The sequence below is a fragment of the Crinia signifera genome, chromosome 4 (assembly GCF_055691185.1).
Source record: "Crinia signifera chromosome 4, ASM5569118v1, whole genome shotgun sequence".
In the NCBI taxonomy this organism is placed as follows: domain Eukaryota; kingdom Metazoa; phylum Chordata; class Amphibia; order Anura; family Myobatrachidae; genus Crinia; species Crinia signifera.
In genome coordinates this window covers 15,848,086-15,872,686 of record NC_139220.1, presented here as the reverse complement: position 1 = coordinate 15,872,686, position 24,601 = coordinate 15,848,086, and the positions used below count along the sequence as shown (strand labels likewise).

At 49.3% G+C, this 24,601-nt stretch overlaps 3 protein-coding genes across 4 annotated transcripts in view; all 3 read right to left on the bottom strand.

Moving 5' to 3' along the window:
* Positions 1 to 7,731, bottom strand: part of LOC146073777 (hemagglutinin/amebocyte aggregation factor-like) — a 47,786-nt gene extending 40,055 nt beyond the window's left edge. The window contains exon 1 of one of the 2 annotated variants that reach the window (XM_083181212.1): positions 7,174 to 7,731. The gene's annotated coding sequence lies outside the window, so the exon portion shown is untranslated. The remainder of the gene's footprint in view (positions 1 to 7,173) is intronic. The other variant, XM_083181213.1, reaches the window with a different exon arrangement.
* On the bottom strand, positions 3,052 to 7,167 carry LOC146073775 (E3 ubiquitin/ISG15 ligase TRIM25-like). Its single transcript, XM_083181210.1, has 2 exons — positions 3,854 to 7,167; positions 3,052 to 3,817 (listed from the first exon to the last, which is right to left on the bottom strand). Exon 1 carries the CDS (start codon positions 6,928 to 6,930, stop codon positions 5,257 to 5,259), a length of 1,674 nt encoding a protein of 557 aa, XP_083037336.1. The 5' UTR covers positions 6,931 to 7,167; the 3' UTR covers positions 3,052 to 3,817; positions 3,854 to 5,256.
* Positions 7,732 to 19,754: 12,023 nt separating the features above from the next.
* On the bottom strand, positions 19,755 to 22,834 carry LOC146073776 (E3 ubiquitin/ISG15 ligase TRIM25-like). Its single transcript, XM_083181211.1, has one exon. It carries the CDS (start codon positions 22,438 to 22,440, stop codon positions 20,800 to 20,802), a length of 1,641 nt encoding a protein of 546 aa, XP_083037337.1. The 5' UTR covers positions 22,441 to 22,834; the 3' UTR covers positions 19,755 to 20,799.
* Positions 22,835 to 24,601: the final 1,767 nt, after the last annotated feature.

The window sequence follows — 24,601 nt, the reverse complement described above, 5'->3', positions numbered from 1 at the left end:
GGGGGTCTTGCTAATGCGACATAGCACCCACCAAAATTCCACCAGAATCTGAGCTGCAAAATCCAAAAATCACTCCTTCCCTTCTGAGTCCTGCCATGCACCCAACTGGTATTTTTTGGTCACATGTGAGGCATTGCCGTACTCGGGAGAAATTGGGGCACAGATTTTGGGGTGCTTTTTCTCCTTCATACCTTCTGAAAATGAAAAATTTTGAGCCAGAACTGCATTTTTGTGTAAAAAATGTAATTTTTCATGTTCACTGCCCACTTGTATCAAAATTGGTGAAACCCCTGGGGGTTTGAAATGTACACTATACCCCTTGATGAATTCCCTGAGGGGTGTAGTTTGCAAAATGGGGTCACTTGTGGGGGGGTTCCACTGTATTGGTGCTTGGGGGGTCTTGCTAATGCGACATAGCACCCACCAAAATTCCACCAGAATCTGAGCTGCAAAATCCAAAAATCACTCCTTCCCTTCTGAGTCCTGCCATGCACCCAAATGGTATTTTTTGGTCACATGTGAGGCATTGCCGTACTCGGGAGAAATTGGGGCACAGATTTTGGGGTGCTTTTTCTCCTTCATACCTTCTGAAAATGAAAAATTTTGAGCCAGAACTGCATTTTTGTGTAAAAAAATGTAATTTTTCATTTTCACTGCCCACTTGTATCAAAATTGGTGAAACCCCTGGGGGTTTGAAATGTACACTATACCCCTAGATGAATTCCCTGAGGGGTGTACTTTGCAAAATGGGGTGACTTGTGGGGGGGTTCCACTGTATTGGTGCAACATAGCACCCACCATTCATTCCACCAAAATCTGTGCTGCAAAATCCAAAAATCACTCCTTCCCTTCTGAGTCCTGCCATGCACCCAACTGGTATTTTTTGGTCACATGTGAGGCATTGCCGTACTCGGGAGAAATTGGGGCACAGATTTTGGGGTGCTTTTTCTCCTTCATACCTTCTGAAAATGAAAAATTTTGAGCCAGAACTGCATTTTTGTGTAAAAAAATGTAATTTTTCATTTTCACTGCCCACTTGTATCAAAATTGGTGAAACCCCTGGGGGTTTGAAATGTACACTATACCCCTAGATGAATTCCCTGAGGGGTGTAGTTTGCAAAATGGGGTCACTTGTGGGGGGGTTCCACTGTATTGGTGCTTGGGGGGTCTTGCTAATGCGACATAGCACCCACCAAAATTCCACCAGAATCTGAGCTGCAAAATCCAAAAATCACTCCTTCCCTTCTGAGTCCTGCCATGCACCCAAATGGTATTTTTTGGTCACATGTGAGGCATTGCCGTACTCGGGAGAAATTGGGGCACAGATTTTGGGGTGCTTTGTCTCCTTCATACCTTCTGAAAATGAAAAATTTTGAGCCAGAACTGCATTTTTGTGTAAAAAAATGTAATTTTTCATTTTCACTGCCCACTTGTATCAAAATTGGTGAAACCCCTGGGGGTTTGAAATGTACACTATACCCCTAGATGAATTCCCTGAGGGGTGTACTTTGCAAAATGGGGTGACTTGTGGGGGGGTTCCACTGTATTGGTGCAACATAGCACCCACCATTCATTCCACCAAAATCTGTGCTGCAAAATCCAAAAATCACTCCTTCCCTTCTGAGTCCTGCCATGCACCCAACTGGTATTTTTTGGTCACATGTGAGGCATTGCCGTACTCGGGAGAAATTGGGGCACAGATTTTGGGGTGCTTTTTCTCCTTCATACCTTCTGAAAATGAAAAATTTTGAGCCAGAACTGCATTTTTGTGTAAAAAAATGTAATTTTTCATTTTCACTGCCCACTTGTATCAAAATTGGTGAAACCCCTGGGGGTTTGAAATGTACACTATACCCCTAGATGAATTCCCTGAGGGGTGTAGTTTGCAAAATGGGGTCACTTGTGGGGGGGTTCCACTGTATTGGTGCTTGGGGGGTCTTGCTAATGCGACATAGCACCCACCAAAATTCCACCAGAATCTGAGCTGCAAAATCCAAAAATCACTCCTTCCCTTCTGAGTCCTGCCATGCACCCAAATGGTATTTTTTGGTCACATGTGAGGCATTGCCGTACTCGGGAGAAATTGGGGCACAGATTTTGGGGTGCTTTGTCTCCTTCATACCTTCTGAAAATGAAAAATTTTGAGCCAGAACTGCATTTTTGTGTAAAAAAAATAATTTTTCATTTTCACTGCCCAGTTGTACCACAATTGGTGAAACCCCTGGGGGTTTGAAATGTACACTATACCCCTAGATGAATTCCCTGAGGGGTGTAGTTTGCAAAATGGGGTCACTTGTGGGGGGGTTCCTAAATTGTAGCATTTTATGGTGCCTAGAAACCTACATGGTGCCTAAAAAATAATCTCATAAAAAGGAGGCTCCAAAATCAAGTAGGTGCTCCTTCTATTATGAAGCCTGTGGTTTGGTCAACGTGCACACTAGGGCCACATATAGGATATTTATGAAAACAAAAGAATTGGGGGAATCAATTTTTAGTCACATTTCTCTAGTAAAATGTACTGTGTTCCTTAGAAAAATGTATTAAAATTGCAAATCTGCAAAAAAAATGAAATTTTGAAATTTCACCTACACTTTGTTTTAATTCCTGTGAAACACCTAAAGGGTTAACAAACTTCCAAAATGCTGTTTTGAATACTGTGAGGGGTGCAGTTTTTGAAATGGTATCATTTATGGGGGTGTCTCACATACAAGTCCCTCAAAGTCACATCAGAACTGAACTGGTCCCTAAAAAAATCAGTGTTTGAAATTTTCTTGAAAATTTGAGAATTTGCTATTCATATTGTAAGCCTCCTAGTGTCCAAAAAAATTAAAAGGAAGTTGAAATAATAATGGAAACATAAAGTAGACATATGGTCTATGTTAGTTATTAACTATTTTGAGTGGTATTATTATTTGTCTCACAAGCAGAAAATTTAACATTTTGCAAATTGCTAAATTTTCTATTTTTTTACGACATTTTGGTATTTTTCACAAAAAAACACAGACTGTATCGACCCAAATTTACCACTAATTTGAAGTACAATGTGTCACGAAAAAACAATCTCAAAATCACTGGGATAAGTAAAAGCAAAAAAAAGTTATCCCCACTTAAGTGAGACATGTCAGATTTGAAAAAAAGGGCTCTGTCAGGAACGCAAAAACTGGCTCTGTCAGGAAGGGGTTAATGTTTTTTTTTTTCTTTTTTGGCCAGCAATGCACATAGTATTATACATACTCAACACATATCTAATATAGGTTGGGTTGTTATGAGGGTTCAGCTGAGATAATTTAGTCAGACGATTGTGCATCATCTCAAACTCAAGGCAATGACTCATTATCGTGATTGTTGGAGTCATGTGATTTAGGGTTGAATCGGGGGCGGGGGGGTATATGCTCACAATTGGGGTTTGACTAAGAATAAGTACTATGTGCGATGTTGACCCGGAAATTAATTGAACTAGGCCTTAGGTCCCACATTGTTCCAACAACGGTTTAATTCTGCGCCATAGGCGTTTCTCAAAAAAGTCCATAATGAATTGTCTTGAAGTTTCGTCCAGAGAGCTAATAAACAGCCCCATTTATTATGAAAAGAGTCCAGGGTTATGATTTCACCCAGAATAAGAGTTCTTATGTCAAAATAAACAAGTCGTAGTTTAAGTTCTTGCAAGGATGGAGCAGACTTCTTCATCCAGTGGCGTAATATTAACTTCTTTGCCATAGTAAATATAATAACCATAAAAGGGATATACTGTATTTAGATCCATGCGTGCCTAATTCCCATTTATCAAATGCAAACAATAAGCAAACTTCCGGTAGTCCTACCACAGATAGATCAAATATTTTATTAATATAACCTATAATTTTGTTCCACAGTCAGTCCTCCTGACTCCACACCCCGGCGATCGTAGCTGGGGTTCTTGTGCCGCTGCACCTACCACCATTTGCAGTAGTGAGCAGCGCCAGCGGCATTGCAAGCAGCGTTCGGGAAAGCTTGGGCCGGGGCTGCTTGGGAGCACTCGGCAGTTCGGCTGCCCGAGTCCCGCCAAGCCGCCTGAACATCCCCGCGCCTCTTCACTGCTTTGAATGGTGGCCGGGGACAATGGCAGGGGAACCTCCGTCGATTCAGGTTGGGAACTCGGCACACAGTGTGCACTGGAAGGTGGTGAGAACAGGAAAGGGGAGGTAGATGACAGGGGAAGGGCTGTGGGGTATGCCGCCGAGAGGCAAGTGTACTCCTTATCGGTGGATAAGTGGCCCTCCATATATCTACGAGTTTAAATTGTGAGGCGAATTGTGAGACCCCTAATCTGGGTAAAGTAGCGGATCGGGAGTGTTGGGAGGATCTGACAAGATATGAATCTGTAATCTGTAAAAAAAAATTCTTATATACAGTGGGAGCATAAATATTACAGAACACGTATTTTGATGAGTATAAAGAGATATGCGTAGATAAATCTACCTTCGGCATCTGAAACCGTTTTAATTATGTCATGTGGTATTGATTATTTTTTTTTGTTATCAATATACAGTAGCTACACCTCTTGCTTTGGATGTGAAGGCTGCACTGTCTAGTAGCCTCCATCCTAACATTTGGAGTTTCAGAAATTCAGTGGGGATAAGGTGGGCTTCCTGCAAAAACACCACATCTAATTTTAATTTGTTACAGCATAACAAGACAGAGAACATTTTACATTTTAGTTATTAAAATCTTTTTTTTTTAAATGGAAACTTTGTAAGTAACCGAATCCCCGAATTTATATGTGAATGCCGGGGCTTCCTCTTCTCTGACAATCATATCATTTTCTCCACCAAACGAGAAAGATACCCCCAATGTACACTCAACCAAACATGGAGAAACATACCCCCCCCCCCCCCAATGTGCAGCCATGCCAACATCTATCTGAGGCATCGGGATACATATTTTTTAGCTGGAAGGGGACCATATGGAGAGAAGTTTGCAAACCTTCTCTTTAATCCTCACACAGACTGAGCTAGAGGTAACCATTGGCTGTTATTACAGCTGATTGTTGACACCGGAAAGTTGTGGAAAACTCGGAGAAAAATTATGTAACCCTGCCAGACACACATATAACACATCAAGAGGCCAATTTCTTGGGAACTCTGGGAACCTGGTAACCCAGCTCCTACATTAAAGCAGGAGGATATAAGCTTTAGCCCCACCCAAATCTACATAGGCTAAATGTTCCACAAATCAGATTCCCCTCCCTGTGATGTCACCAGTCTCTGGGCAGATTACTTATGGTAATTTCTCCCAACACCTGACTCCCCCAGATATAGTTATATACCTGTCTACTACCCATAATGCAGCATGGAGGGGCTCAGTGAGGGCGGCAGTGTAGGTGTATAAGTGTCTGAACTGGTCATATAGAAAATAAAAGGACAGCTGTCCTGCCTCATAATCCAGGTATATCCTCACTCTGCCACAGGGGATATTGTCAGATAACTGGATCACTGTACTGTCATGTACCACCGAGTACTGATTATTACTCCTACACAGACACCAGGACTTGTTATTACATCCAATAAGTGACTGGTCTCCTCTCCTGGTTATACTGGGATAACACATTCCCACCCCCCACCACACTGACTTACTGACATCCACCTCCCAGTAATGTCGCCCTGAGGAGAATCCCCTGGTGCTTATTACCTGATTACCTTGAAATCTCTGTGGTGTTACTGGGCGATTCTGGTCTATATCTGACCAGGAAATCGACTTCCTGTCACCTGATATCTGTATATTATTAGCAGCTGTGGCTTCATCCAGTAATATGTCTGTAGGTTCCTGCACATAGATCCCTGTATTTATCCCTGTTATTATATCAGACTCTGTATTACCAGCTGTGGCTACATCCAGTAATATGTCTGTAGGTTCCTGCACATAGATCCCTGTATTTATCCCTGTTATTATATCAGATAATGTGTGTAATGTCCCTGAGATGAGACCCACATCCAGATCTCCTGCACCACGGACCTGGTTATCATGTCTCACTGTGTCCTCAGTGTCACACAAGTCCCCTGTGTCCGGTTCCTGTAAGACAGTCACTGGGTCAGACATGTTACACAGCTCCTCAATGTGACGCATCTTCCCGGACAGCTCATCCTTCTTTATTTCCAGCTGCTGGATCAGATCAGAGACTGAGAGTGAAACGCGCTGTTCCTGCCTGGAGATCTCACTCAGGACTCTTTTCTCCAGGTCTTCCAGCTGTCTCCTGATGTCACTAAACAGGGCAGTGACTGTCTCTGTTACACCCGCTGCTTTTCCCTGATCCTCTCTCCTGCGCTCCTGCAGTCTCTGGACTCTTTTCTCAGTCTCCGCTCTCTTTGTGGTCAGTTTCTGCAGAACATTCCTCAGCGTCTCCTTCTTCTTCTCAAAGGCCTCATCCATCATCTCCACCAGGTGTCCCCGATGTTCTCCATCAAGTCTACAGGACACACAGATACAGGCAGCATCCTCAGTGCAGTAATACTCCAGGACCTTCTTATGGACGGAGCATTTCCTGTTCCCCAGGGCAGTGGCGGGGTCACATAAGACGTGTTCTGCTGACTTGCTGTGTACTCTCAGGTGATTATCACACAGAGAAGCCTCACAATGTAGACAGGATTTAACAGCAGGTACAGGAGAGTGAATACAGTAAGTGCAGAAGATCCCGGTCTCCTCCTGATCTGGCCGAGCAGACAGGAACCTCCCCACTATATTACACAGAGGAATGTTCCGTATCAGTGCAGGACGCTCCTGACACACTGCTCTGCACTCAGGACAGCTATAAACTCCAGCCCCCTCCTGTGTATCCAGCACACAATCAATACAGACCCGGCAGAAGTTGTGGCCACATCTCAGGGAAACAGGATCTGTATAAATGCTCAGGCAGATGGAACAGTCCAGCTCCTGTAGCAGATCAGCAGACGCCATCGCTGGCAGCAGGAGGGAGAAATGAAAGTGAACTTTGATACTCAATACCAGTGGGTGTGTTTAAAATATTTCCACACTGGTTCCACTGCACTGACTGGTTTTGTGCTGGGTACAGATATCAATGCTCAGACAGGAAAATATTAGCTCAGTCACTAACAACATACGTTGGAAACACACAATAAATAGCTCTGGTACACTCCTGAAGCACACACTTTTTTAACATGCCAATTTATTAGCACCTACTGTTTAATAGAAGGTATGCAAACGCAAACAGTTAAAGTGCTCCAGACACATTCCGTGCAGCATGAAGAGAGGAGGGAGGGCTGGTAACCTGAGTGCAGGGAGACGGACTCGGAGTTTCAGGTTGTCAGTAGGAATGGTCATCGACTATCGATGTTCCCAAAACATCGATGGTCGGACCTAGTGTTTGATGTTTTGGGCATCGATAGGCGAGGGTGGAATAGTTTGATGCCATCGATGGATGGCATCCGATGTCGATATATATATATTTTTTTTACCCTGCTGGCTGCTGGCCAGCTGCCCGACTACTCCGAGTCCTAGACTGGAGTGTGACTCACTTTCTGGATTAGAATTATGTCATCATGCAGCGGCACTGGTCTGGGAGTCGGGACTGTCTCTTTAACAAGGTTGTTTGTGCGCATGCGCGCACTGGTGGCGGGGGTGGCCTGGCCTGACTGACGGCAGCCAGGCAATACACTAGTGGGTAGTGGTTGGACAGAGCACGGAGGAGGAGCCGAGCCGGCCGGACTCGATGGTGCCCATCATCTACTACTTGCACATGCGCAGTGAAAGAACGGGCCCGGGCCGGGCGGCCGCCGGGAGGTGCGTGCATGCGCGATAGAACTAACTAACCTGATGTGCAGGATAATAATGTTTTTTTCTGCGCATGTGTGCGCCGCGCACACACCCGGCCCGGGTGTGTGCGCGGCGTGTGCATGCGCAGAAGAAACATTATTATCCAGCGCGTCAGGAATAGTTCTAGCGCGCATGCGCACACCTCCCTGCGGCGGCGGCCGTCCCGTTCTTCCACTGCGCATGCGCAAATACACAATGGTGGGAACCAACGATGGCTGCTGATAGAATGGTTTATAGCCATCGATGGTTCCTGCATAAACTGCCATCTATGGGAGCCATCGATGGAAGATGCGTCGATGGCCATCCCTAGTTGTCAGCGTGTGAGCAGGGAAGAGATACTGCCTGCATGCACTTCTCGGAAGGAGGGAAGGACGGGTCACTGTAACTTCAGGCTGCAGTGCCGATGCTGCTGCCCAGAGTGGGACAGTTACAGCGCAGCCGACGGACAGCAGCAGCAGCGCTGCTGAGCACAGGCATAGCTGTGGGGATGCAGAGAGGCTAGAGAGCTCCTCTTTGCACTGCGGAGCGGCGGCAAGCGGCCGCTCTGTAAAAGAGTGTCAATGGGTGACAGCAGGTGCCTGGCAGCTGCAGCCCATAACAGGTGCCACCCCTAGGCCCAATCCGGCCCTGGTTATTGGTACAGGTTAGGTAATGTTCAGAGGGTGCTCCCGGCGGAAGGCAAAACCTGAAAACCTTCCTGAGTCCGTGGCTAATCCTGGCCCTTTTTTAAGGAGGAAAAAAAAGGCAGTCCCTTCAGTCCCCCGAAATCAATGTTGGCAAGAAGAAACCCCTGGGCGAACCTCTGCGAAGGATGGGTGTTAGGTAACTATTCCTTTGCCTGATTTATATACTTTCTGTAGCTTGCCGATTGCCACCTGCCAATGCTCTTGATAGTCTTCTCTGAGCACCTTGCTTCAAATGCCGCTGTGGCTGTACCAATTCTAAAAGAATATGTAACGTATTACTTTTCATCCCTACCACTTGCTACCTCCCAGTGCTTGAACAAGGTTTTGAACTGATAAATGTCTGCGTGAGCTAAGAATGCTGTGCCCTCCCCAGTTCTGTGTTCCAAGAACTCTTATTACTACATCACCGGGCATGTTGGTGGGTTGCTTCCCTCCTTCAGCGTCACCCATTTTCCTTTCCTTGCTGGTCTGATTGGACCTGTGTATTTTGAAGACCACCACTGCTTCGCTAAATGAGACATTATTCACCAACATGCCAGATACCTTGCACCTCTTTGACGCAATCACCAGCTCTCTCATTCTAAAAACCAAGTGAAAAGCCATTGTAAATAGCACCCTAAGCAGCGCTGCTTTGTATTCAACTGTGCAAACTTCCCTAGCTACCGACATGAGCTGTTCCAGCATAGCCTCCATAATTGGTCATCTAGTGTCTGCAGGGCCGGCGCCACCACTAGGCAGCTTTACGCATCTGCCTGATGTGCCGGCCACTGAAGGGCGGCAGGAGGGAGCAGGATAGACAAAGGAGGGGAACTCCCCCCTCCCCTGTGGAGCCACTCGGCTGCCGACGCTTCTCCCCCCCCCTCCCTGGAGTGGCGCGGTGGGAGGGAGGATGGAGATGAGCAACTCCCCCCTCCCTCTGCAACTCTCCCCCCGTGGAGCCTTTAGGCCAACGCCGCATCTCCCTCCTTTCCTGGAGTGACACGGCGGGAGTGAGCCGGATTCAGGTGAGCAAACACCAACCCTCCCCCTGTGGAGCCACTCGACCATTGCTGCCGCATCTCCCCCCCTGGAGTGATGTAGCGGCTTCACCTAGCACCCCCCACCTTGGCAAAGAAGGCAATGCCTTCCAGTGCTGCCCTTGCCTGTGCTCTAGACTAGAGGGGGGGGGTGAGTTACATACATTTCAAGCATTTTAATCCTTAAGGTACATTTTTAGTGGACAGGTAGCTATGAGTTTATCTTATTTGAACGGGCAGAGGTCAGGATTTCATTTGCTTGGTCGTAGTGGTTCAGTTCCATTGCCGCTCCCCTCTTCTTCTCTTCCGCGCCACACTTTTTCCTTTCCACGCCTTCCTTCCCCCCTGGCGCACTCTCCGTGACGTCACCCGCCTTCCTCCTTTGATTGACACCGCACTTACCCTCTATGTCCTCGGATGCTTGGTGGGCGGGGGGGGGGGAATCCATTCTTTTTACTCTGCCCCCTCTGTTTTAACAGAGTCCAAAAAAAAGCACCTTTATTATCTGCAGTTAAAAATATGTTACTTAAGATCTTGTATTTTGAAAGAAGAGCAACCCTCCCTGATGTGGAGCAGGGGTGCATACATTTGCTAAGAAGTGGGAGAGATTCATTGATAGTTTGGATTAATTTATAATTTAACATAATTTACAAACTTTTTGAATCGACTTCATGGTTTTCGTACAGACAATTATCAAGAACTGCATAGGGAGATTATTTTCATTTTGCCTTTATTTTAATTGCTATAAATATATATATATATATATATATATCCTATATATTTGGCTACATCTGTCACTCAAAGTGGGTGTCTGTGTCTATAACGCTCTGTTCCTGGACTTTCCTCTTAATGTGTGATTGCCTTCATCTGTGCTGAACACCTTTCTGAGAAATTAACCTGTTTAAAACAGGTGATGGCAATCATACATTATGGGGAAGTCTAGAAACAGAGCATTGTGTCCCTCCTGGAGAGGGTCATGTTGGGAGGTATGTGACAGAGAACCAGCCCAGTGAGCCCACAGACAGTGCCAGACACCCACTGCCTTCCCATGTTGCCCAGCACTGCTACTCCACAGCCACCAGGTGAGCGCCCCCCTCCCGCGATTTGCGGCAAAACCTCCCCCCCCCGCGCGCCCCCCCTCCCGCGATTCGCGGCAAAAACACCCGCTCCCCCGCGACCCCCCTACCGCGATTCGCAGCAAAAACACCCCCGCGACCCCCCCTCCCGCGATTCGCTGCAAAAAGAACCCCCCCACGACCCCTCCCGCAATTCGCGGCATAACCACCACCCCGCAACCCCCCCTCCCGCGAATCGCGGCAAACCCTCCCCCGTGACCCCCCCCCCCCCCCCGATTCGCGGAAACCCCCCCCGCGACCTCCCTCCCGCGATTCGCGGCAAAAAGAACCCCCCCGCGACCCCCCCTTGCACGATTGGCGGCACCCCCCCTGCGACCCCCCTCCCGCGATTCGCCGCACCCCCCCCCCCCCCGCAATTCGCAGCAGCCCCAGGATTAAATGGCACATGCAAAACACTGACATGGCTATGGTCGACAATGAAAAAGGTTGACATGAGTTTTTGAAGATTTATTTTTAATTTTTTTAATTTATTCATATTCATTGTCATGTGTCGACATGGACACCAATGAAGTGGCACACTTATGTCAACATTTACATGTGTTGACCTTTCTGTGTTGATTTTTTTCTTGTGGCGATTCGCGTCACACCCCCCGCAACCCCCCCTCCGGCGATTCGCGGCACCCCCCCGCGACTCCCCCCCCCTCCCGCAATTCGCGGCAACCCCCCACCGGAACCCCCATGAACCCCGCTCTCCCGCGATTTGCGGCACCCACCCCCCGCAACCCCCCCTCCCGCAAATCGCGGCACCCCCCGCTATTCGCGGCAGCCCCAGGATTAAATGGCACATGCAAAACACTGGCACGGCTATGGTCGACAATGAAAAAGGTTGACATGAGTTTTTGAAGATTTATTTCATTTTTTGAATGTTTTCATATTCATTGTCATGTGTCAACATGGACACCAATGAAGTGGCACACTTATGTCAACATTTACATGTGTTGACCTTTCTGTGTTGATTTTTTCTTGTGGCGATTCGCGTCACACCCCCCCGCAACCCCCCCTCCCGCGATTCGCGGCACCCCCCGTGACCCCCCACCTCCCGCAATTCGCGGCAACCCCCCCACCGGAACCCCTGTGAACCCCGCCCTCCCGCGATTCGCGCCACCCAACCCCGCAACCCCCCCTCCCGCAATTCGCAGCACCCCCCGTGATTTGCGGCAGCTCCAGAATTAAATTGCACATGGAAAACACTGACATGGCTATGGTCGACAATGAAAAAGGTTGACATGAGTTTTTGAAGTTTTTTTTTTCATTTTTTGAATGTTTTCATATTCATTCTCATGTGTCGACATGGACACCAATGAAGTGCCACACTTATGTCAACATTTACATGTGTTGACCTTTCTGTGTTGATTTTTTCTTGTGGCGATTTGCGTCACCCCCCCCCCCAACCCCCACTCCCGCGATTCACGGCACACACACACACACCTCCCCCTGCGATTCTCGGCACCCCACCCCGTGACCCCCCCTCCCGTGATTCATGGCACACCCCCGCGACCCCCCCTCCCATGATACGCCGCAACCCCCGCCCCGTAACCCCCCTCCCGCGATTCGCGGCACCCACCCCCGCGACCCCCCCTCCCGCAATTCGCGGCACCCCCCACGATTCGCGGCAGCTCCAGAATTAAATTGCACATGGAAAACACTGACATGGCTATGGTCGACAATGAAAAAGGTTGACATGAGTTTTTGAAGTTTTTTTTTTCATTTTTTGAATGTTTTCATTTTCATTCTCATGTGTCGACATGGACACCAATGAAGTGCCACACTTATGTCAACATTTACATGTGTTGACCTTTCTGTGTTGATTTTTTGTTGTGGCGATTCGCGTCACACACCCCCCCCCCCCCCCCGCAACCCCCACTCCCGCGATTCACGGCACACAAAACCCCCCCGCGATTCTCGGCACCCCACCCCGTGACCCCCCCTCCCGTGATTCACGGCACACCCCCCGCGACCCCCCCTACCATGATTCGCCGCAACCCCCGCCCCCGTAACCCCCCTCCCGCGATTCTCTGCAATCCCTCCCCTCCCGCGATTCGCAGCATCCACCCCCCCCCACAACCCCCCCTCCTGCAATTCGCGTCACCCCCCGCGACCCCCCTCCTGCAATTCGCGGCACCCTCCGCGACCCCCCCTCCCGCGATTCGCGGACACCTAAGTTGCAATACAGGGCATCTTTCATACAATTCTAACCATATTTCTCATATACAAACGTTCACAAATTAAGGGGGGCGCAGCCCCTTACGACGGTGTGAAGAGCGCCCGTAGGGCGCGATGAATCACCTAGTATATATATATATATATATATATATTATATTGAACATATTAGACCCTGATTATTATTGACCCTAAAGTCTTTCATATTCTGTCTTGTCTTTCCCCTACCCTCATACTCCCTTCCCCCATTGTTCCTTTTTGTTTTTGTTGTTATTTAGGAATGATACTTAGATATTTTGTTCTTATGAGAAACGGGATTCCGACAGTCATTTACCCGACGTCGGGATTCCGATTGTTAAAACACCGACAGACGGGTTCCCGACGGCCACCGGCTATTCCAGACGGGATCCCGACTGTCGGAACCCTATACCACACGCCGAAAAACATTAAGTTATACTGGAATGTTTCTCAATGTAAATTGCTTTGAAGAGAAACTTTTTGTTATCTCAATGTCAGCTTTTTATTGTACTTACTAATTTGTATAATTTGTTATATATTTCTAAAAAATAAAAAGGGACAAACTGTCACATTTAACTCAGACTGCAATCCAGTCAGACCATCACGGCCAGTTTCTGTATTCTTATCTCTAATATATTTGGCTACATTAAAGTGTGTCTGACCCTCTAACGCTGGGTGGAGCCTCTGACTCACATGACAGAGAACCAGCCCAGTGAGCCCACAGTCATAGGAGGGACACATTGCTCTGCTCCTGCACTTTCCTTTTATTGTATGATTGCCATCACCTGTGTTGAAGCACCTTTCCTATCAATTAACCTGTTCAACACAGATGGAGGAAATCATACATTAGGAAGAAAGTCCAGCGGCAGAGCATTGTGTCCCTCCGGCGATTCGGGGCACCCCGCGCCCCCCCTTCTGTGATTAGCTGCAACCCCGCGCCCATCCCCCCCTGCACCCCCCGCGACCCTCCCGAGATTCGCGGCACCCCCCCCCCCCTGACCCCCCCTCCAGTGATTCGTGGCAAACCCCCCAGCCCCGCGACCCCCCTCCCGCGATTCGCTGCAACCCCGCCCCCCCCCTCCCCCAATTCATGGCACACCGCCACCCCCCCTCCCATGGACCCTCCTCCCATGGACACACCCCTCACAGCAACCCAAGGATCAAATGGCACATGCAAAACACTGACACGGCTATGGTCAACGATGAAAAATGTTCATGAGTTTTTGAAGATTTATTTTTCATTTTAAGAATGTTTTCATATTCATTCTCATGTGTTGACATTGTCATCAATGAAGTGCCACACTTATGTCAACATTTAATGTGTTGACCTTTCTGTGTTGATTTTTTTCTTGTGGCGATTTGCGGCACCCCAGCGACCCCCTCCCGTGATTCACGGTACCCCCCCCACGCGACCCCCCTCCCGCGATTCGTGTCACCCACCCCCCACGACCCTCTCCCGCAATTCGCAGCACCCCCCGCGACCCCTCCCCCAGCGCAATTCGCAGACACCCCCCACCTCCCCCCCCCATTCACGGCAACCCCACGATTAAATGGTACATGCAAAACACTGACATTGCTATGGTCGACAATGAAACAGGTTGACATGAGCTTTTGAAGATTTATTTTTCACTTTTTGAATGTTTTCATATTCATTCTCATGTGTCGACATGGACACCAATGAAGTGCCACACTTATGTGAACATGTACATGTGTTGACCTTTCTGTGTTGATTTTTTTCTTGTGGCGATTTGCGGCACCCTCCCGCGATTCGCAGCACCCCCCCCACAATTTGCGGCACCCCCAGCGACTCCCGCGATTCGCGGCCCCACCCCGTGACACACCCCCCCCTCCTGCGATTTGCCGCACCCTGCGACCCCCCCTCCCACGATTCGCGCCAACCCCCCGGGCCCCCCCTCCCGCGGTTCGTGGTACCCCCCTACCGCGATTCCCCCCACCGACCATTGCGGCAAATCCCCGCCCCGCGACCCACCCTCCCACGATTCACTGCAACCCCCCGCGCCCCCTCCTCCCGTGATTCGCGGACACCCCTCACCTCCTCCCTCCCCCCCCCCACGCGTGATTCACGGCAACCCCAGGATTAAATGGCACATGCAAAACACTGACACGGCTATGGTCGACAATGAAAAAGGTTGACATGAGTTTTTGAAGATTTATTTTTCTTTTTTTGAATGTTTTCATATTCATTCTCATGTGTCGACATGGACACCAATGAGGTGTCACACTTATGTCAACATTTACATGTGTTGACCTTTCTGTGTTGATTTTTTCTTGTGGCAATTTTTTTCCAGTGACAACTATGTGCACGTCAACCTAGACATCATCAACCAATTCTTTCTATAATATATAACACCTGTTCTGTTTTACTGTAGGTGCTTTAAGTCAGATCTTTTACTGCTACTATTACTGTTTATGTAAATGCATTCTGAATGACAGCAACATCCTACCATCCTTCTACAAGAATATATAACCAACTAGGTTGATTCATCGCGCCCCGTGCCCCCCCTCCCGCAAATCGCGGACCCCCTGCGCACCCCCCCTCCCGCGATTCACGCCCCCCTCCCACGATTCACGTCACCCCCGCGCACCCCCCCTCGCGCGATTCACGCCCCCTCGCGCGCTTTGCGGACCCCCGCCCTCTCCCGCGATTTGCGGACACCTGCGCCCCCTCCCTCCCTTGATTCACGGCACCCCCCGTGCCCCTCCCGCAATTCACGGCACCCCTAAGCCCCTCTTTAGTCCCCCGTATACTCACACACCCCTATCACTACCCAAGCTTCCTGCTCTCCTGAACCGTAACTTCCATCACTGGGGAGTCGCTGACGCTGTTTTGCCCACATGCCCCTATCATGCCTCATAGCCCAGCCTCCTGCTCTCATGCACCCTAACTCCCACCCAGTAGGAGGAGACACTGACTCAGTGCCACCATCCTGTACTGCCACGCTGGACCCTCACCCACTGGCAGAAGCTGCACAGTATCTCCCACCCTCCTCTTTAGTCCCCCTTATTCCCACACACCCCTATCACTACCCAGCCTCCTGTTTTCCTGTGTCATGACCTCCGCCAGTGGGGAGCCGCTGACTCAAAAACACCCTATTATACTATTGCACACACACACCTAAACAATATGCACACACAGCCCCCCCCCCCACACCCACAAATGTCACTGTACCATCCACACTATCAATGTACATCTTTCTCTGTAGCCGCTTTTTAATTAAACAAAACAATTCACACCCCCTTCCACATCATATGCTCTCTATTTAACACATTTCACCAATAACTCAAGTTGCAATACAGGCATCTTTCATACAATTCTAACCATATTTCTCACAATACAAACGTTCACAAATTAAGGGGGCGCAGCCCCTTACGACGGTGTGAAAAGCGCCCGTAGGGCGCGATGAATCACCTGGTATTTCATATATTTGGCTACATCTATCACTCAAAGTGTGTCTGACCCTCTAACGCTGGGTGGAGCCTCTGACTCACATGACAGAGAACCAGCCCAGTGAGCCCACAGTCATAGGAGGGACACATTGCTCTGCTCCTGCACTTTCCTTTTATTGTATGATTGCCATCACCTGTGTTGAAGCACCTTTCCTATCAATTAACCTGTTCAACACAGATGGAGGTAATCATACATTAGGAAGAAAGTCCAGCGGCAGAGCATTGTGTCCCTCCTGGCATGGGTCATGTTGGGAGTTATGCACAGTGCCAGACACCCTCTGCCTCCCCATGTTACCCAGCAAAGACACAGCTACTCACCAGACACACCAGGTGAGCGCCCCCCCTCCCGCGATTTGCGGGGCCCCTCCCACGATTCGCGCGCTCCTCCACCCCCGCGAACCCCCCCTACTGCATTTCGCGGCAACCCCCACTATTTGCGGCAACCCCAGCCCCCACGACCCCCCTCTCCGGCGATTTGGGGCACCCCACCCCCGGGTCCCCCCCTTCTGCGATTCGCTGCAACCCCCCGCGCCCATCCCCCCCCCCCCGCGACCCTCCCGTGATTCGCGGCACCCCCCCTCCCGTGATTCGCGGCAAACCCCCTGGCCCCGCCTCCCGCGATTCACTGAAACCACCGCGCCCACCCCTCCCGCAATTCGCAGCACCCACCCCCGCAACCCCCCCTCCCACAATTCATGGCACACACACCCCCCCCCCCCCCAGCCGCCGCGATTCACAGCAACCCCAGGATCAAATGGCACATGCAAAACACTGACACGGCTATGGTCGACCATGAAAAAGGTTGACATGAGTTTTTGAAGATTTATTTTTCATTTTAAGAATGTTTTCATATTCATTCTCATGTGTCGACATGGTCACCAATGGAGTGCCACACTTATGTCAACATTTAATGTGTTGACCTTTCTGTGTTGATTTTTTCTTTCTGTGGCGATTTGCGGCACCCCAGCGACCCTCTCCCGTGATTTGCGGTACCCCACCCCCCACGACCCCCCCCTCCCGTGATTTGCGGCACCCCCCGCGACCCCCCCCCCCCCTGCGCAATTCGCAGACACCCCACCCCCCCATTCACGGCAACCCCACGATTAAATGGCACATGCAAAACACTGACATGGCTATGGTCGACAATGAAAAAGGTTGACATGAGCTTTTGAAGATTTATTTTTCACTTTTTGAATGTTTTCATATTCATTCTCATGTGTCGACATGGACACCAATGAAGTGCCACACTTATGTCAACATTTACATGTGTTGACCTTTCTGTGTTGATTTTTTCTTGTGGCGATTTGCGGCACCCTCTTGCGATTCGCAGCACACCCCCCACAATTCGCGGCACCCCCAGCGACTCCCACGATTCGCGGCCCCACCCCGTGACACCCCCCCTCCGATTCACCGCACCCTGCGACCCCCCCTCCCACGATTCGCGCCAACCCCCCGGGCCCCTCCTCCAGCGGTTCGTGGTACCCCCCTACTGCGATTTCCCCCCGACCCCCCCTCCTGTCATTGCGGCAACCCCCCGCCCCCGCGACCCACCCTCCCGCGATTCACTGCAACCCCCCGCGCCCCCCCTCCCACGATTTGCGGCACCCACACCCCCCGCGACCCCCCCCTCCCGCAATTCACGGCATCCACCCACGACCCCTCCTCCCGTCATTCACGGACACCCCTCACCTCCTCCCTCCCCCCCCCCCCCCCGCGCGCGTGATTCACGGCAACCCCGGGATTAAATGGCACATGCAAAACACTGACACGGCTATGGTCGACAATGAAAAAGGTTGACATGAGTTTTTGAAGATTTATTTTTCTTTTTTTTTATGTTTTCATATTTATTCTCATGTGTCGACATGGACACCAATAATGTGTCACACTTATGTCAACATTTACATGTGTTGACCTTTCTGTGTTGATTTTTTCTTGTGGCAATTTTTTTCCAGTGACAACTATGTGCATATCAACCTAGACATCATCAACCAATTCTTTGTATAATATATAACACCTGTTCTGTTTTACTGTAGGTGCTTTAAGTCAGATCTTTTACTGCTACTATTACTGTTTATGTAAATGCATTCTGAATGACAGCAACATCCTACCATCCTTCTACAAGAATATATAACCAACTAGGTTGATTCATCGCGCCCTGTGCCCCCCCTCCCGCAAATCGCGGACCCCCCGCGCACTCCCCCTCCCGCGATTCACGTCACCCCTGCACACCCCCCTCCCGCAATTCGCAACCCCCCCTCACGCGATTCACGCCCCCTCCCACGCTTTGCGGACACCTGCGCCCCCTCCCTCCCTTGATTTACGGCACCCCCCGTGCCCCTCCCGCAATTCACGGCACCCCTAAGCCCCTCTTTAGTCCCCCGTATACTCACACACCCCTATCACTACCCAGCTTCCTGTCATGCCTTATAGCCCAGCCTCCTGCTCTCATGCACCCTAACTCCCACCCAGTAGGAGGAGACACTGACTCAGGGCCACCATCCTGTACTGCCACGCTGGACCCTCACCCACTGGCAGAAGCTGCACAGTATCTCCCACCCTCCTTTTTAGTCCCCCTTATTCCCACACACCCCTATCACTACCCAGCCTCCTGTTTTCCTGTGTCGTGACCTCCGCCAGTGGGGAGGCGCTGACTCAAAAACACCCTATTATACTACTGCACACACACACACACACACACACACACACACACCTAAACAACATGCACACACAGCCCCCCCCCCACCCACAAATGACACTGTACCATCCACACTATCAATGTACATCTTTCTCTGTCACCGCTTTTTAATTAAACAAAACAAGACACACCCCCTTCCACATCATATGCTCTCTGTGTAACACATTTCACCTATAACTCAAGTTGCAATACAGGCATCTTTCATACAATTCTAACCATATGTCTCACAATACAAACGTTCACAAATTCAGGGGGCGCAGCCCCTTACGACGGTGTGAAGAGCGCCCGTAGGGCGCAATGAATCACCTAGTATATATATATATATATATATATAAATAATAAAATAATTCTAATTGAAAGCTTAAATAACTGCTGCAGGTGTGGAGAGTTTGCTAGACTCTAAAGGTCCATACACACTGGGCGACTATGCGATGGACAGCGATGATGACAATCATTGCTGCGGGGAAAGCCATTCAGTGCATACACACTTTCCCCCTGCCCGGCGCCGATGGAGGGGGAGGACGGCGTTGCATAGCGCAGAACTATGCAAAGCCGTCATGAAAGCCACTCATCTGCTGGTATAACCAGCAGATGAACGTCTTTCCCGGCGATGTTACGGGAGCGCGCAGCAGCGCTCACCGCTCATCGCCGGGCCAAACACACTGGGCGGCTTTGAGCTGAAAGCCACTCAAACCTGCTGTTTAGAGCGACTTTCAGCTCAAAGTCGCCCAACGTGTATGGGCCTTAAAAGAGATTTCTGGAACAAGTTTTTTTGGGGGGGTACACACCGCGCTGTCAATAAGGTGATAAAGTGGTTAATAAAAAGAGTGATAATCTCACGCTGTGCACAATAATGTAGGACACGCTGTATTTGTAGTAAGAGGTTTTTTTTATATAAACGAATACTAATAAAAACAGTATAGGAAGGTAAGAAACAGAAATTGGAGTATAAATAGAGAAACAAACATGCAATTTTAGCAGACAATAAGGTATTTAAAACTGTGAATATTTAAAGGACTTGACTTGATTCCTGGCTTAATGAATGCTGGCATCCCAGCTAGAGCATATGTATATTAGGAATAAATGGAGGTGCAAACCACTTAGAATGAGCCGCTAGGTATCGCAAACAGGAGCCAGAAGCTGCAGAGCAATTGCACAGCCAAAGAAAAGCCCTGGGTTAGCAAGTAGGCAATGAGTTCCATACAGGCAGTTGGCAAATGTGTCATATGCTGCTGTGCCTGCGTGTTAGTGTAATCAGGAAAGGCAAGGGTTAATTGCTCACCCATATACAAGAGTCCCGGTTAGACAATCCCTTGGTGTGCGGGTATAGATGTATCCACTCACAGTCACTGGAGGTATGATACTGTCACCTCCGCAAGGCAGATGGAAGTCCGAATACAGGGAAGCTGCACACCGTACATGGCAATCACGTGCGGCACCAGGGATCGGCGTGCACGGCAGTGGTGAGAGAGTGGTGATCGGGCGTAAGTGGGAGCGGCAAAGTGCAGGATGGTGAGGGCGGAAGTCAGGAACAAGTCAAGGACAGAAACTGGCGGATGTAGAGCAACGCGTTTCGTCTCCTGGACAACCGGAGACTTTTTCAAGCTGCTTGACCATGTTGGTGTGCCTCTCTGCTGCGGGAAGAGACACTCTAGACATACGTGACCTGTGGGGTGGGGCTCTGTGGTAGCTCCATCCACTGCTTCATTCTATTGGCTGAATGTTTCCCCAATCATATTTCCCTCACTGTGATGGCACCAGTCTATAAACTGATTTTTATGGTAATTTCTCACAGCTCCCGAGTCTTAACTCCTTCAGATAGTTATACACCCATCCCCTACACATAATGCAGCATGGAGGGGCTCAGTGAGGGCGACAGTGTAGGTGTGTAAATGTCTGATGGGGTCACACAGAGAATAAAAGGACATCTGTCCTGCCTCATAATCCAGGAATATCCTCATTCTGTCACAGGGGATATTTTCAGGTAACCGGATCTCTGTACTGTCATGTATCGCTGAGTAGAGATTCTTACACCTACGCAGACACCAGGACTTGTTATTATTCCCAATGTATGACTGGTCTCCTCTCCTGTCTATACTGAGATAACACATCCCCACCCTCCACCACACTGACTTACTGACATCCACCTCCCAGTAATGTCGCCCTGAGGAGAATCCCCTGGTGCTTATTACCTGAGGAACCTGATATCTCTCTGGTGTTACTGGGCGATTCTGGTTTATATGTGACCTGGATGCAGATTTCCTGTCACCTGATATCTGTATATAATTACCAGCTGTGTCTTCATCCAGTAATAGGTCTGTAGGTTCCTGCACATAGATCCCTGTATTTATCCCTGTTATTATATCAGACTCTGTATTACCAGCTGTGGTTACATCCAGTAATAGGTCTGTAGGTACCGGCACATAGATCCCTGTATTTATACCTTTTATTATATCAGATAATGTGCGTAATTTCCCTGAGAGGGAACTTACATCCAGACCTCCTGCACCATGGACCTGTGTATACCGCCTCTTTCTGTCTCTACTATTACACAAATCCCCTGTGTCTGGTTCCTGTAAGACAATCACTGGGTCAGACATGTTACACAGCTCCTCAATGTGACGCATCTTCCCGGACAGCTCGTCCTTCTTTATTTCCAGCTGCTGGATCAGATCATCGACTGAGAGTGAAAAGCTTTGTTCCTGCCTGGAGATCTCAATCAGGACTCTCTTCTCCAGGTCTCCCAGCTGTTTCCTGATGTCTCTAAACAGGGCAGTGACTGTCTCTGTTACACCCGCTGCTTTTCCCTGATCCTCTCTCCTGCGCTCCTGCAGTCTCTGGACTCTTTTCTCAGTCTCCGCTCTCTTTGTGGTCAGTTTCTGCAGAACATTTCTCAGCGTCTCCTTCTTCTTCTCATAGGCCGCATCCAGCATCTCCACCCGGTGTCCCCGATGTTCTCCAGCCAAACTGCAGGACACACAGATACAGGCAGCATCCTCAGTGCAGTAATACTCCAGGACCTTCTTATGGACGGAGCATTTCCTGTTCCCCAGGGCAGTGGTGGGATCACATAAGATGTGTTCTGCTGACTTGCTGTGTACTCTCAGGTGTTTATCACACAGAGAAGCCTCACACAGCAGACAGGACTTAGCAGCAGGTACAGGAGAGTCCACACAGTAAGTGCAGCAGATCCCGGTCTTCTCCTGATCTGGCCGAGCAGACAGGAACCTCCCCACTATGTTACACAGAGGAATGTTCCGTATCAGTGCAGGACGCTCCTGACACACTGCTCTGCACTGAGGACAGCTATAAACTCCAGCCCCCTCCTGTGTATCCAGCACACGATCAATACAGACCCGGCAGAAGTTGTGGCCACATCTCAGGGTTACAGGATCTGTATAAATGCTCAGGCAGATGGAACAGTCCAGCTCCAGTCTCAGATCAGCAGACTCCATCGCTGCAGCAGGAAGGAGAAATGAAAGTGAACTCTGATAATCAGAAACCAGTGAGGTCACATCCTGCACACAGGGGGAGGGGGAGCTGTCACTCAAATATCAGTGGGTGGGTTTAAATTCTTTTTACACAATGATGTTTGTCTGAAAGAGCATTTGCATATCTATAATGTGTGCAGGGTCCACAGTGACTGCATATACGCATAGTTACCTTCCCTCCTGCATTCTGCAGGAGACTCCCTGAAATAGCAGCAATATCCCTCATTGGTCTACAAATCTCCCTCATGTCACCCAGCCCACATTACACTGTTACATTTTTTGTGGAAAAAAAGGAATGAGAGATAGATAAATATTCATTGAATCATCAGCGCCATTTCCCAGCACTTTACCAAGTATAGTATCTCTTACTAACTGCTTTGTGGCTCATCTACATTTGGATAGAAGTCATTTTAAAAGATTCCTCTCAGATGTAGTAGTGCACACCCACGTTTCTAGGTGCCACGTGCACAATCTAGTTTCCATATATGGAACTAGACACGCCCTTTGGGTGGAGCATGACACGCCCCCTCAATGGGGTGCTGTGCAAAATTCTGCTATCAACTATAATCTCCCTGAAACTAGTTTTCAAAAGTAGGCAAGTATGCATATACATGCTATAGTCCATATTTTACTCTAAATAGCAGACCGAGGACCCACTTTTACAAAGTGAGTGGGACCCGAAGGTGCGCTGTGGTGGTCACCATCACTTGCAAAGATAGACAGTGCATGCACCCATCTCTTATATATTTGGCTACATCTGTCACTCAAAGTGTGTCTGGAGCTGTAACGCTGGGTTGTGGACTTCCATCTTAATTTATGATTGTCATCACCTGTTTTAAACAGGGTAATTGATAAGAAAGGTGTTTAAGCACAGGTGATGGTAATCCATAAATTAAGAAGAAAGTCCAGAAACAGAGCAATGTGTCCCTCCTGGAGAGGGTCATGTTGGGAGGTATGCACCTCCTTTTCTCCCCCCCTATTCACGGCATCCCCACGATTAAATGGCACATGCAAAACACTGACATGGCTATGGTCGACAATGAAAAAGGTTGACAAGATTTATTTTTCACTTTTTTAATGTTTTCATATTCATTCTCATGTGTCGACATGGACACCAATGAAGTGCCACACTTATGTCAACATTTACATGTGTTGACCTTTCTGTGTTGATTTTTTCTTGTGGCGATTCGCGACACCCCCCACGACCCCCCCCCCCCGCGACCCCCCTCCCGCGATTTGCAGCACACCCCCCGCAAATCAGGCAACCCCCGGTGACTCCCGCGATTCGCGGGCCCCACCCCGTGACACCAACCCCCTGCGATTCGCGGCACCCCGCGACCCCCCCTCCCACGATTCGCGCCAAACCCCCCGGGCCCCCCCTCCCGCGGTTCACGGTGTCCCCCACCGCGATTCCCCACCCCTGACCCCCCCTCCTGTCACTGCGGCAACCCCCCGCGACCCACCCTACCGCGATTCACTGCAACCCCCCGCGCCCCCCCCCCACAATTCGCGGCACCCACACACCCCCCCCCCCCAGCGACCCCCCTCTCGCAATTCACGGCATCCACCCACGACCCCTCCTCCCGTGATTCGCGGACACCCCTCACTTCCTCCCTCCCCCCCCACCCCCGCGCGCGATTCACGGCAACCCCATGATTAAATGGCACATGCAAAACACTGGCATGGCTATGGTCGACAATGAAAAAGGTTGACATGAGTTTTTGAAGATTTTTTTCTTTTTTGGAATGTTTTCATATTCATTCTCATGTGTCGACATGGACACCGATGAAGTGCCACACTTATGTCAACATTTACATGTGTTGAACTTTCTGTGTTGATTTTTTTCTTGTAGCAATTTTTTTCCAGTGACAACTATGAACTATGTGCACGTCAACCTACACATCATCAACCACTTCTTTGTATACTATATAACACCTGTTCTGTTTTACTGTAGGTGTTTTAAGGTCTGACTTAAAACACCTACAGTAAAACTGCTACTATTACTGTTTATGTAAGTGCATTCTGAATGACAGCAACATCCTACCATCCTTCTACAAGAATATATAACCAACTAGGTGATTCATCGCGCCCCGTCCCCCCCCCCTCCCGCAATTCACGGACCCCC